The sequence below is a fragment of the Neovison vison genome, chromosome 8 (genome assembly GCF_020171115.1).
Source record: "Neovison vison isolate M4711 chromosome 8, ASM_NN_V1, whole genome shotgun sequence".
NCBI classification, from domain to species: domain Eukaryota; kingdom Metazoa; phylum Chordata; class Mammalia; order Carnivora; family Mustelidae; genus Neogale; species Neogale vison.
This window is the reverse complement of record NC_058098.1, coordinates 29,521,043-29,535,428: the sequence shown is the minus strand read 5'-3', so window position 1 is coordinate 29,535,428 and position 14,386 is coordinate 29,521,043. Positions and strand designations below refer to the sequence as shown.

Here is a 14,386-nt window from a genome sequence, read left to right as displayed (position 1 = left end):
TGAAAACCAGGCTCATGGAAGTCAGAGCCGCCGTTGTGAGGGATGCCCTCTGGGGGTGGGTACTGATTCTGTATGTGGGGTTGGCGGGTGGGGCAGGGGCTGCACGCCGCACCAAGATACTGATATAGGGATGAAGAGCAGTGGAAGACCCTGACGGCAGGATGGAGGGGAGAAGGGTCTGTGTTCCTGGCTTGGTCACTTGGTGCCTGGACAGAGGCCCCACGGCACGCAGTGGGGAATCCGGATCTGGGACTCGGAAGCACCCCCTGCGCGTTATCTGGGAGCCCCAGCAGTAGTAGAGCCTCTGGCCCCCAGACATCCCATGACATCCCTTACAGCACTTTGGCTTGCTGAGTAAACCACAGACCCAAGGGAGCAGGCGAGAGAAGACCTGCGCTACCTCTCGACTGAAAAGGCCTCCTCTCTAGATACGCGAAGGATTCCTGCTAACCAGCAACACCACAAAGTTGATGACTCCAACTCCAATAGAAGAGGCAAACCTGGGGTGGGGCGGTGGCCCAATAGTCACAGGACATGCTCAATGCCCTTGGTCATCTGGGAAAAGCAGCCCCAAGGGGAGCTGGCATCGCCCTCCTTGTAACCGGCAACACAGGCCGGCCGGCCTGCCAGCCGGGTAGAAGAGGTATGTACACTGGTGCGTGGATCAGGGAGCAGAGACCAGGGCACAACCAAGACCCCTCCTCCACCAGCTGTGCGGCTCTGCTCCCGGGCAACCTGCGTGGGTACGAGCCCATTCATTGTTTGGAGGGATGGCTAGCTAAAGGTTAACAAAGGGGGATGGTGCCCTGTGGGCCTGGGTCATCACCCAGAGAGGGCTGCACAGCTCGAAGCTCTATGCACCCACCCCATCCAGGTGGCATGGGTTCCTTTGGGGTCCCCTCCCCAGTGGCCTGCGTGTTCCCTCCAGGTAGGGCCGTATCCAGAATCACCAGGCGGGTAGCAGACAAGCCCCTAGCACTGCACATCTGAGCCCCAGCCAGACAGTACTCTGCACCAAGGAGACAATTCAGAGGAGGATGGGCTGCTGGCCCTTCCTGGGGCAACAACCCAGCCAAGCCTCACAGGCAAGTGGGGAGCACAGAAACAATGTTTTGTCCTCGCCCACACACACTGATGCACCTTAGGGGAGGAAACAACAGTTAAATGCAGGCCCTGGGCCATGCTGCCAGGACTGAAGAACAGCAACGGAAGTGACATTCTCCAGACCTGCCTACCAGTCCAGAAATAAGCCTGGGAGTGACCCTCCAGCATTACGCTCCCTCCATTCCCATTGCACACAACAAACTTTTCTGAATATCCTTGGGGTGGACCCCTCCTCCTTACCAAAGAAACACCTGCGGGAAAGGAAAGGGAGCTGCCCCAGACCCCTCAAGTCCCTCCCAGGACTGGCTTCCCTAGGGCCTGTGAGGACCTGGGGCAGCTGAGGCAGACTTCCTGCATGGGGCCTGGAGGTCCCAGGCTGAACCATGCTGTGTCCTCTCAACTCGGGTGTAGACTCCATGCCCTGTCCCTGCCATAAAAATGGACCTGGTATCATCATTAAGAACCAACATTTTAGGGGAGCGCCTGGGTGGCTCAGTGGGTTAAAGCCTCTGCCTTTGGCTCAGGTCATGGTTCCGGGGTCCTGGGATCGAGCCCTGCATCAGGTTCCCTGCTCAGCAGAGAGCCTGCTTCCCTTCCTCCCTCTCTGCCTACTTGTGATCTCTGTCAAATAAATAAAATCTTAAAAAAAAAAAAAAAGAACCAACATTTTAGGGGTACCTGTAATCTCAGTCGGTTAGGCGTCCAACTCTTGATTTCGGCTCAGGTCATGATCTCAGGGTTCTGAGATCAAACCCCACGCCCAGCACAGAATTGGGTGTGGCACCTGCTTGAGATTCTTTCTCTCCCTCTATCTTTCCCTGCCACTCATTCTGTCTCTCAAAAAAAAGAAAAACAAAACCCCACCCCAACACTTTAGTTGCTCTGATGTTACACTGAAATACAGCTGAAGCACTCAACATCTGCACTGGCCACCCCTCAACCTGGCAAACACCATGGAGGGCAGCTGGGGGGTGGCCTCCCTCCCTGGGTGGTGGGCAGCATGGGTCTGGCATGGACAAGGTCAGCTCACAAGGTGAGACTTGAAGAACGAGAGGAAAGATGCGATACTCCAGTGAGCACGGTCACATGAACACCTATAGCTGCTACCCTCGTCCCACCCTCGCCCCTTGAGCTTCGAGGTCTCCTGCTCCTGCAAAAAGAGATTCAGGGGACAGACAACTGCCCGGGGTAGGTTTCAAAGCTGATATATCCAGTTTATTCTGGAGGCAAGTGCCTTCCAGTATTTTTATTTCTGCCACTTCAAAAATGTCGAGGGCGATTTGTGTGTGGTTCTGCCTAAACCTCGGACCCACCATGGCCAGTTTTAACATCCAAGTCCTTTCAGGATCCCAGGCCAGGAGGCTGTAGAAGGGACCACTGTATCCCCAAGGGCCCCAGGTTCCTCCAAGCAGAGCCAGCTGCTCCTCCAAACAAGGCTGGTGAGGCTGTCTCAACCCCCTCTAGGAAGTAGAGACCAGGAAGGCAGTACTTGGAGGGCTGCCTGTCTGATGGTGGAGGCGGCAGGCTAGCCTTCCCCAGTTCCCCGGCCAGGGCGATCATCACCAACTACTGGGGCATCGAGGCTGCCGAGGTATTTCTGCAGCTCAAGCAAGGCCCGGAAGCGATGGGAGATGGTGTTCTTCTCAGCTTTGGGCATCTCTGCATACCTAAGGGGTGACAACAGCAGCTCAGAGGAGCCCAGATTTGGGGGTATGCATCCCTCACCTATCCTGGAGCCCAGAAATCAAGAAGTCGCCAGGAAAGGGTGATGGGGCCACCAGCTCCCAGCAGCCAGAGTTAATTTTTAAAAAACCAGAGAGTTTTAAATTCCCCTGGAAATGGAAACCCATATTAACGAATGTGGAAGGATGTCAGACTTTTGTGTCCAAAAGTCGCTAGGAGAAGCCGGGGACAGGGGGATGAGCTGCATGTTTGATCAGCTTTGTCATCTGTTGACAGGAAGCAGTGAGGCCTGACAGAGCAAACACAAGAGCCTCCTCTCTTGTACTGTGGGGGTGGCATGGGACAGCTGGCTAGTGGCCTCTCCTCCATGTCAGGGCTCCAGTGAGGACCCACACCCCACCTGGGTGTTGCAGATCCGTGCTGTCCATGCTGTGGCCACCAGCCGCAAGTGGCCATGTACATGGAAATTAACCGTCATTGACTAAGACTATTTTCAGTTCCGAAGTCATATTGGATAGCCACAAGTTGGCTCAAACAGTGGAGAAAGAGCATTTCTGTATCTTGCACTGTTGGATGGTGCTGTTTCATATTGTCCTCAGCCCCCTCTGGCTACTGGGAGGCTTCAGGACACCCTCCCTAAGGGCCCCTCTAGCCTAGCACACTTGATTCCAGTAATGGTCAACATGTCCACTGCAAATGGTGGGGGGTGGGGGGGTGGGGGCGCGAGGGGTCAGGGGCAAGTAATGAGAACACTTGGCGCTATGGGTGTTTCATGGCCCCCCAAAGGCTGGAAATATTAATATTTTTCCAAACTCCATGGGGAAGTCAGATGATCCCACCAAACTGTCAGCTTCATATAGGACAAGCCAAGGGTAGAGGGGGAAGGCACTCAAGTCACACAGCTGCTCTGCGGGGAGCTGCAGCCCGAGGGCCCAGAACTCCCGGCGCCGCCTGACTGCCTCCTACCCTGGAGATCGGCCCACTCAGATTCCTCGCGTCCACCCCAGCAGAACTGCCTTCAGCTGGAGCAGCAGCCGAGAGCCGGCCCGCCCATGTCTGCATGCCTGCACTGGGGCAGGGTGCCGGCCCAACCCGGACTGTGGCCATTCCAACCCCACATCCCCGGAAGGAAATAAGGCTCCTTACGTCTGCTCATATCCATCAGGCTGAAAGCAGGGATCCCAGCCAAAATCTCGGCAGCCGCGGGGCACCACGATCTGGCCCTGCCAGGGAAAAGAGGGGATAGGTGTATCACTGGGCACAGAGGAGATGCCCTAGCAAGGGAAGGGTAGCCAGTTTGAGTATAACTAGTTTATGTGTTTGGTTAAGTCCCATTTATTCAAAATAACTGGCTTTAGGGCATCGCGGTGGCGCAGTGGGTTAAGCCTCTGCCTTTGGCTCAGGTCATGGTCTCAGGGTCCTGGGATCGAGCCCCGTGCTGGGCCCTCTGCTCAGCAGGGAGCCTGTTTCCCCCGCCCTCTCTCTGCCTGCCTCTCTGCCTACTTATGATCTCTTTCTCTCTGTCAAATAAATAAAATCTTTTTTTTTTTAAAGTACTTGTTAAAAAAAAATGGCTTCAAGAAGTCTGTGGTACCTGCAAATGTTTGCTGAATACATACTTTGTATTATGAATCCCATAAATACATATGGGACCACTCTCCCTTCACACACACACATAGGAACCACAAACCTTATCAGCCCACTGGTACCTTTGGGGCCACTCTCCCTCTCTGCACAGCTCTGACAACTTGTGACCTCACTGAAGAGAGTCAATGGAAAAACTGACAGAAAACATTTTCTCTGAATAGGAAGGTATGAGATCCTGGACTATGCAGATAAGCCCTATGACTGCTACTCATTTTTATTACATTAAGTGAAATAAATTGCTGCATTTCTCAAACTACAAAGGAGGCTCTAACAATTGAATGAAGAAACAGAAATTACTTTGCACACTGTTCAATACATAAATGAGCTCAGTAACTCCTGACTACAATAGGCAAATTCCAATAGAAAAATGTTACAAAGAGAATCGATTTAATTCAGCACCATGTCATGTTGCCATGAGGATTAAAAATGAGTAAATTAAAAAATAAAAGGGAGGGGGGCCTGGGTGGCTCAGCTGGTTAAGCATCTGCCTTCAGCTCAGGTCATGATCCCAGGGTCGCAGCTTGAGCCCCATGTCTCAACAGGGAGTCTGCTTTTCCCTCTCCCTCTGCTCCTGTGCAGCTGCTCTCTCTCAAATAAATAATAAAATCTCTTGAGAAATAAAAAAATATGAGGAAAATGGTAGAAAATAGAGATTAGACACATAATGGCTAAGTTTTTCAGACCAAAGGCAGATTCCACCAGTGCTGGTGGGGAGCTACGGGACCAAGACCCATTCCTGAGCCACTGTGAACCTTGCACAAATGGTTTTTGAACATTTACAGTGGGGCCGGTAGTGTTTTCAGCCCTGGAGCCATAGCAGACCCAGCCTTGCCCTCGTCAAATAAATGTCTTAAGCAAAACAGGCTTTCTACCAGTAAACAAACGAATGATTACAAAATGCAAAGTGCCTTAGAAGGAACAAACAGGGAGCTGGGCTCAAGGATAACAGGATGGAGGGGCCTAGATGGGGAGCTCAGGGAGCAGACAATGTGGCCATGTAAAGTGATGGGCAAAAACATTCCAGGTGGGGGACACAGCTGGTGTTGGGACCCAGATGGGGATGGGCTCGGCATATGCCTTGTTGAAAGGACAACATGACTGGGTCTGGAAAGTTTGAGTGAGAACGAAACAAGGAGAAACAAAGCCACCTCAGGTAACATAGAGGCTGGCAAGCAACAAGGTGCTTGAAGTGGGGGAGACGATGGGGAATAGCGGGGACCCCAATCGTGGGTCTCCCCAGTGACTGCGCCCCATCAGCAGGGACTATGCTTGTTCACAATTCTGATTTTTAGAGAACACTTCTGTGACAGGGGCAGACAACTAGAATTAATTTTTAAAAATGTAACGTGGGGGCGCCTGGGTGGCTCAGTGGGTTAAGCCGCTGCCTTCGGCTCAGGTCATGATCTCGGGGTCCCGGGATCGAGTCCCGCATCGGGCTCTCTGCTCGGCAGGGAGCCTGTTTCCTCCTCTCTCTCTCTCTGCCTACTTGTGATCTCTGTCTGTCAAATAAATAAATAAAATCTTAAAAAAAAAAAAAAAAAGTAACCTGGCAATTACAATCCAGCCATCCTGGTTCTGCGTAAATATCCCAAAGAACCAAACACAAGATCTCAACAGATATTGGAACATCTGTGTTTGTAGCAACATTATTCACAGCAGCCAAACGTGGAAGAAATCTAAGTGCCCATCGACAGATAAATGGACAAAACAAATGTGCAAATACCCAAAATGGATATTATTCAGCCATAGTAAAAAGGAGGAGTTCTCTCTGATATAAAGAATTTGAGAGGCAGGGTGGGGGGTTTGGGGGGTACGGGAGGAAAAATGAAACAAGATGGGTTCGGGAGGGAGACAAATCATAGGAGATTCTTAATCTCACAAAACAAACTGAGGGTTGTTGGGAGGTGGGAGGGGAGGGATAGGGTAGCTAGGTGATAAACACTGGGGAGAGTATGTGCTATGGTGAGTGCTGTGAATGTGTAAGCCTGACAATTCAGACCTGTACCCCTGGGGCAAATAATACATTATATGTTAAATAAATAAAGGAGGAATTCTGTCACTTGCCACCACACAAATGATCCTTGGAGGGCATTATGCTAAGAAATAAGCCAGCCACGAAAATATAAACACTGTATGCAGGATTCCACTTACATAACGGGTCTGAAGTTGCCAAACTCTTAGAAACAAGAGTGGAATAGCAGTTGCCAGGGGGGTTGGTGGGGAGGGGGAAGGGGGGGTTTTGTTCAATGGGTATAGTTTCAATTTTGCAGGATGAAAAGTTCAAGATCTATGGCACAGCAATGCACAGAGTTAATACCACTGTACCAAACACCTAAAAACAGTGGAGATGGTAATTTTTATGTTTTTTTTAAACCACTATTAAAAAAAAAAATTAACAAGGCAGGGCATCACAAAATGTCTGTGGGCATCCCCAAAGGAGCCTCTGGGGAAGGGCTCTGTGGGCTACTCTGGATTTTATCACGAGCAGAAGGCATTGGCAGAGGAGTGATGGGCCAGAAGGCACCGTCCCGACACAAGGAGGGAATGGCTGCGCTGGTGGGGGAGCAGGTCAGCTCCGAAGGTGGTCTGTACCCTGTAAGAAGCAGCTAAACCCAAGGGTCTGATAAGCTGGCATGACTGTGTTGAAGGGCAGCTGGGGAAAAGTAAGATTCTACAGGAACATGTGAAGTTGGAAAGGATGTGAGATGTTCAAGGGAAGCCATAGCCTCAGCACTTGGAAAGGGACAGAGCTGGAAGAAATCTGGGCTGTCCATGTCACCTTCGGCTTGCGCATCTGCTTCTTAGGAGGGGACCCCGTGCAGGCCTCAAAGGCCATGAGCCCCTGTGTATCCCTAAAACACGAGCCTCAAAGGTCAAAGAGATTTCAGGATTGACAGCACTCCTAGTTGTGAGACCCAGGGGCATGTCTGGGCAAAGCTGTGGGAACTTAACTGGCCATGAGCCCTTCCACCACCACCCTGCCTTAGACTCTGGGCCACTGGCTCAAGCTACAGCGCCCTCTGGCGGCCCACAGGGAAAGTAGCGTGAATACGCACCGAGGTTCTGCCCCTGAACAGGCGAACTGGCTCGCTGGGGTCCCCAGTGCTGAGTGCGAAAGTGCAGAGCGCATAGGCAGACTTGTCATCGAAACCAGCCAGGAGCTGATAGAGACCTGCGGTGGGAGGGAAGGGGGAATGCAGTGATCTCTGCGCAGCTCAGTTCCCAGCCTCACTCCCCAGCCCTGAGGCTCTGGAGCGGGAGCCACCAGATCTGGGGGAGCTTATACATGTCATCAGATAGGTTTATACCTTATCCAGGTTAATACCCTGGAAATTGGATGATGGGGACATGGAACTCGTTATTTTATTCTACTACTGTACATGTCTGAAATGCTCCAAAATTGGAAGTGTTTTTAGAAGGACCTAAGGAGGGGACATTCTGGCCCACAACTGTGATAGGGTATGCACTGCCAGCGCCGCAAGAGAGGCAGCCGGTCCCCCAAGCCTCCAGGCCAGGCCCTGGTTGAGGCAAGAACAGGCCAGGAGTCAGTTGGGCCAAACCTCTCAGCCGGATCAATGGCAGCCCCTGTGTCTCTCAATCTCACAGTCCTTTCCACCCTTCCCATCCACTCTTCCCGCATCTCAGCACTCCCTGGAGCCGGGTGTGCAGGGAAAGTCCAAGCCACAGGTTCCAGATGGAAAAACTGAGGTGAACAAGGGCTCCATGGTGGGGAGATTCCTGATTACTAGCTGGAACCCTTCCCCTGGACCACCTCCAGATTTTCAATTCCCAACAGATTAAGAGATAAAACAGATTAATACCTTCAGGCTTTAACTTCTCCAGAAACCATTTTCTGCAAGAGAAATGAAGATGAGTCGGACACCAGGTACAGAAGGATCTTCCTAACATCTTCTCTGGGTTGTGCCCTTCCCACCCTTCTTACCCCACCCACAGGATTAGAGCCCCAGGACAGGCAGGGGGCATGATAAATAATGTCTTGACTCAAAATGAAGAAGACTAATCCAATAGGAAGAAGGATGGAGGTAAACAGGCAATGCACAGAAGCATCAATAAAACCTATGAAGGCCTCAACCTCATTGGTAATTAAAAAAATGCAAATTCAGGGGTGCCTGGGTGGCTCAATCAGTTAAGCAGCTACCTTCAGCTCAGGTCATGGTCTCAGGGTCCTGGGATCAAGCCCCACATCACTTCTTGCTCACAGAAAGTCTGCTTCTCCCTCTCCCTTTGCCCACCCCCTACCCCACCACTTGTGCTCTAGCTCTCTCAAATACATAAAAAAAAATCTTAAAAAGAAAAAAAAAGGAAAATGCAAATTCAATCCAAATGTGGTAACACTTCACATTCCCTACATTGCAAAACAATAAAGTCCTAATATTCAGTGCTGGTGAGGATATGGAGCAACATATACGGGTGCTGGTGCCTTAGCAAACATACTGGCAATCCAGAAGTTCAAGAAAAACAGATCCAACACCCAGCAGAAGCAACTCTGTCCATATGCCCTCCAGCCCCTCCAAGGAGCATTCAAAGTGGGGTACATGTACCCTGGAGATACACAAAGGCCATCTGAGGGTGTCCAGGGCACTGAATAGTTTTAAAGAAATCCATTTTCAGATCTCACCTTCCTTATTTCCTTTTTCCTGAAATTGATCTGCCACGAATGTACCTCTCCAGCAGGTGGGTTCCCCTGGCCCATCTCCTCTTACACAACCACATTCTCACCCTTCACAAAAGAAAGAAAGGTATGCCTCTCCCCCATCCCTAATCCTTCCTCAGGACAATGTGAAATATTGGGATTGACACCAAGATAGTGAATGACCCACAATATCAGGTAACCAATCATTTTGAAGTTCAGGTGATTCTGTGGACAGGGCCCCGCAAAGGGGTGGGGGAACACTCACATGTAGGGGCCAGGGAGGCCCCCGAGGGCATTGAAGCACAGACAGGTGTCCTCCACCAGTACAGGCCCCTGTACCTGCAAGACAAGGAATGAAAGCCCCGAGACCTGTGACCAGGAGTAGGCCCTGTCCCTAACCCCAATTCCCAGGTCACCCAGGCTAAAGCCAGGCCCTCAGCTAGTTGGGATGTACAGCTGCAGCAGTTAACAGCTACAGGAAACAGCCCCTGGCTAATCTCTTATCTTCATTACCAAAAATTTGGCAGGTTGTAAAGCTTACTCCAGGCACAGCAACCAGAGACGTGGGATTCACACTCAGACAGCCTGACTCTCCAGAAAGTGTTCTTTTCCAATTCCACAGAGATGTGTGAGTGCAGGGGGAGATATTTGGGGGGAGAACGCAGGCAATGTAATGTAGGCATTTGAAAATCGGAGACAAGTGTGTGCATATGTGTATGTATGTGCGTGCCTATGTGTGTATTGGTTTATGCAGTAAAGGCTGAGAAAGAAAGGTAGTATTCCTGGACTAACATGAACTTACCCAGTCTAGCTAGGCCTGGGTAGGTCCTTGAAGTTATGACCAGCTGTGCCCACCCTATTATTCTCTCCCTCAGCCCAGCAGGCACATCCCCCAGGAGCCCCCAGGACCAGAGAAGCAAGTTTGAGACACGTGGGGGGCAAGCACCTGGCGAGCTGCCTCCTGACACTTCTGTATGGAAATCTCATCAGGCTCTCCCTGGTACTCCGGCACTTATTGGAGAAACAGATACATAAAAAGAGAGACAGGTCACAGGGAGACAGGGAAATCAAGCCATCTTTCAAAAATAAAACGAAACAGACATACGGTCAATTTTCTGTGCCACCAAAGTGCATGGAGACTTATCACCCAGAATCTGAATGACCTGTTCCAAAATGAAAGAATATTTATCACCATTTGTTAAAAACTTCCAGTTACTACAGAAGCTGTCACCCACCTTTCTCTTCGGGTAACTCTTCTGCCAGCCCCCTAAAGCTTAGTAAGTCAGGCCCATGAGCCTCACTCCAGACTTCAGGGTCCCACTCCCAGCAGGTCAGCTCCCCCATCCCCTCAGTCTCCTACCCCTCCTACTTCAGGTCTCTCTGTTGATGCTATCCCCAGAATGCCCTCTTCCCTTCTCCCTGCTCCCTAAAACTCTACGTAACCTCCTATTCTGGCAATCCTCCATGAGGGGTTACCCAGAATTCAAGAGGCCTGTGAACCAGGACGGGGGTGGGGGGTGTGGCTGGGGGGGGGATGCCTTTATTTTCACTAACCCCTAGCTAAAATTTAGCATCTCTTTCAATTGTAAATATAGAAAACCAAAATAGCATCAGCAGTTCCTATGACCTCTAAACCTATTAAAATCACAGATGTTGTCATATCCCATTAGAGCTGTAGCAGAGATCTCAAAATATTTACAATCCTATTTGAAAATTATGGTAACTACACACAAGTAGACTGAATTATTTAATGCATTAAAGAATGTATGCTAATCACAAATCACAAATATTGATACTGAGAATTACACTTTGACAGAATCAATTTCCTTTGTGATCCTATGTATTTTACTTTGTACATTTAAAAATCTTGGGCACCGGGGTGGCTCAGTGGGTTAAGCCGCTGCCTTCGGCTCAGGTCATGATCTCAGGGTCCTGGGATCGAGTCCCACATTGGGCTCTCTGCTCAGCGGGGAGCCTGCTTCCTCCTCTCTCTCTCTGCTTACCTCTCTGCCTACTTGTGATCTCTCTCTGTCAAATAAATAAATAAATAAAATCTTAAAAAAAAATAGTTTAAAAATCTTTTCTTGAAAAACGGTCCAGGGCACCTGGGTGGCTCAGTGGGTTAAGCCGCTGCCTTCGGCTCAGGTCATGATCTCAGGGTCCTGGGATCGAGGCCGGCATCAAGCTCTCTGCTCAGCAGGGAGCCTGCTTCCTCCTCTCTCTCTGCCTGCCTCTCTGCCTGCTTGTGATCTCTCTCTGTCAAATAAATAAATAAAATTAAAAAAAAAAAAAAAGAAAGAAAAACGGTCCATAGGCCTCATCAGCCTGCCAGGGGAGTGCTATGGGATGAAGAGTTAAGACACCCTGTTCTTGGGGTGGGGGAGAAAAGAAAAGGGGGAAAAAAAAAAAAGACACCCTGTCCTAAGCCAACTTCAAGTCCATCTTCTCCAGTGAGCCTCCTCTCGCCATTCTAGCCTCTTCTTAAAACGCAGGCAGTCACATTCTCAACCAGAGACAGAGATGGGCTTGGGAGCTGGCACCCACTATCCCCCAGGGTGGCACTACTTGTCTGTTTGACTGGCCTGGCCTTAGGATCCCAAACTTTTTATCAGCACAGGGCTCTTGCTCTTGAGGACACCCTGTACTAGCACAGAAGTGCATCATTCCCTATGCTGTGGACAAATGAAGAGTCGTCCCCTAATGACTGGGTCCCATCTCTAAGCCTCAACATATCTAGTGGATGTCGCCCTGATTCTGCACCATGACCCACCTCCTTGGCCATGGCTAACTGAGCAGGGGGCAAACCTTTGACCCAAGGCTAATGAGAGCTAATGTATGTCAGAAGGCTCACTGCTCCCTCCACCAGGAGCGAAATAAGCAGAAAAACGTTTACTAGGAAAGGGATGAGCATCCACGGAGAACTACGAGGACAAGACAGGCCCTCAGGTCTTGTGAGATATCGTAACATTGTATTCCCAGAAGAGCCTCCTGGTGGTTGACATGAGCTCCCTGTGTGTCTCTATTATTTGCAGCCAAAGGCTATCCATCCACCTGCAGAACTCTCACAACTAGCCACAAATTCCCAGAGGCAGGAACTTTGGATCTAATGTCTTCTTCCCTTCGCCTCCCCATTGCGTTGTGAAACCGACCTTCCAAATCATCCCCATTTGCCAGTGGGGCGTGGACGGCTGTTTGCTTGCCTGCCCCACGCTCTGTCTGGCCCCTGCCCCTCCTAGGTCGGCAGCGGGTTCTGGATCAGCTCGAGAGGGGTGTCAAGAGTCCCGGTTTGGGGTCTAACCTAATAGATGAGGTACTAAGGATCCGGCACTCCTTTGGCTCCCGCGGCTCCCGCAGCTCCCGAGCTCGCGAGCCTGGTTCTGTCAACGCCCGAATTCTATTAAGGCCAACCACCGGCCAGCCCCACTCCGCACACACGGTCGTTTCACTCAGCGCGGCCCAATCCAATCCACACGCCCGGGTCAGCCTCTCCAGCCCCCTCCGCCCGGAGGCCGCTTCTCCGCCCGATCCCCCGCGGGCCCTACCACGCGCTACCCCCCAGCCGCCCACTGGCCGGGCTCCCGCGCCCTCCCAGCACCTCCTCCAGCTTCTTGGCGTTCCCCGTGACAAACACGATTTTTTTCCCGGCCAAGGAGACCGCCATGCTGACTCCGACTACCCTGCAGACCCAACGGAAGTCCTTTGCTTCGAGGGGGAGGCACTTCCGGCCGGCGCGAAAGCCGGCGCCGCACACTCGGGCCGGGTGCCCCACCAAACGCCTCTCGGGTTACCCGCAGCCTCGCTGCCTTCGGGAGAAGAGGCTGTCCCGGGCGTCCGGCTTCCTTGCTCAGACCCTGGAGTACAGAGCGCCCCTTTTCCGGACGAGCGGCCTGGGGCGCCGGGCGCTACAAGGGAGGGAAATGGCGAGGCCCGTCTGCGGCCAGAATTGCTGGGTCTTCCCGGGACTGGCAGTCGACTGTGTTGAGATCAGGCCCCCACGCCGCGCCCCCGACCAAGGGGCGCTCTCTTCGAGGAAGAGAAGGGACCGTTGCAGCCCCCGGCCCCACCCCTGCTTTTTCTCCTCTGTGGGAAGGAGGCACGGAGGGAGGCAAAGAACCTGCACGGTAATGAGGGGCAGTCCTGTGCTCGGGACGGTTCATCGTCTCCGCGAGCGCCTCCAAATCTGCCTCTGAGAGCGCTTTTCTTCTGGGCAAGGGCAGCAAACCTCGCCTCACCTCACCTCCAGACCCACCCTCTCTTCCTTCCCCGCCAGCTCTGATGACCTTGACTGTGGATTTAAAAAAGAACTTGTTTTAAATTAAGGCATAATTAACATGTAGCAGTATGTTAGTTTCAGGTGTACAACTAATGACTTGATATGTGTATACATTTGGGAACATTCACCTCAGTTAAGTCTGGTTAACATGGATCACCTTCCATAGTTAAATATATATATATATTTTTTTCTTTTTTTTCTTGTGACGAGAACCTTTAGATTTTACTCTCAGCAACTTTCATATATGCAGTACGGTATTGTTAACTGTAGTCAGCATATTACTTACCATGCTGTACATCTCCAGGATTATTTTATAACTGGAAGTTTATACCTTTCAGCCCCCTTCACCCATTCTCCCCTAACCCAACTACAGATCTGCTCTCTGTATCCTTGAGCTTATTTTTTTTGTTTTTTTCAGATCCAACTACTTGCCTTTGAATTTAAATTTGGCATAGCCTAAAGCTGCTTCTCAACATCTCCCAAGCTTGGGACTTTAGTATTTCAATTCCATTCCCTCATTCCTACAGCCTCTCACATCTATCACGCCTTCTCCATGCCCACTCCCTTAGCCAGATCTTTGCATCCTGAATTCTACCTCTAAAAGAGTTCCCTGATCAGTCCCTTCTCTCCATCCCCACTACTACTGTCTGAACCCAGCCCTGTTTGGTTCCCTTTGACCAGGGCAGCAGCTGTTTCACTGTTGTTCTCCCAGCCATCTTCCCCCTGCCCTCCACAAACTTTAAATAATATGCTTGGGATCCAGGACTCTGAGAACCTGAGAACTCTAAATGAAAACTGTAAGAATTGTTATCTGAGGCAGCAAGGAAGAGTTATCTCTATTGACAGTTTGTTGTTTTGACCTTCCAGAAACTTTCTGTGCATGTGCAAATTACACACCAAAATGTATAAAGTCTTAATTTTTAGTTTTTTTTTTAAAGAAAGTTTGCTTTTTAGAAATCACTATACCCACTGTGGGGCTCAAAGCCATGACCCTGAGATGGTGAGTTTGAGTCACATGCCCTTCC

At 50.8% G+C, this 14,386-nt stretch overlaps 1 protein-coding gene across 1 annotated transcript; it reads right to left on the bottom strand.

Moving 5' to 3' along the window:
- Window positions 1-2,293: 2,293 nt before the first annotated feature.
- On the bottom strand, window positions 2,294-12,801 carry ITPA (inosine triphosphatase). The gene is made up of 8 exons (XM_044263356.1): window positions 12,684-12,801; window positions 10,194-10,251; window positions 10,035-10,099; window positions 9,354-9,427; window positions 8,256-8,287; window positions 7,491-7,606; window positions 3,934-4,010; window positions 2,294-2,771 (listed from the first exon to the last, which is right to left on the bottom strand). The coding sequence occupies exons 1-8, from the start codon at window positions 12,747-12,749 to the stop codon at window positions 2,630-2,632; spliced, it is 630 nt and encodes a 209-aa protein (XP_044119291.1). The 5' UTR covers window positions 12,750-12,801; the 3' UTR covers window positions 2,294-2,629.
- Between the last annotated feature and the right edge of the window lie 1,585 nt (window positions 12,802-14,386).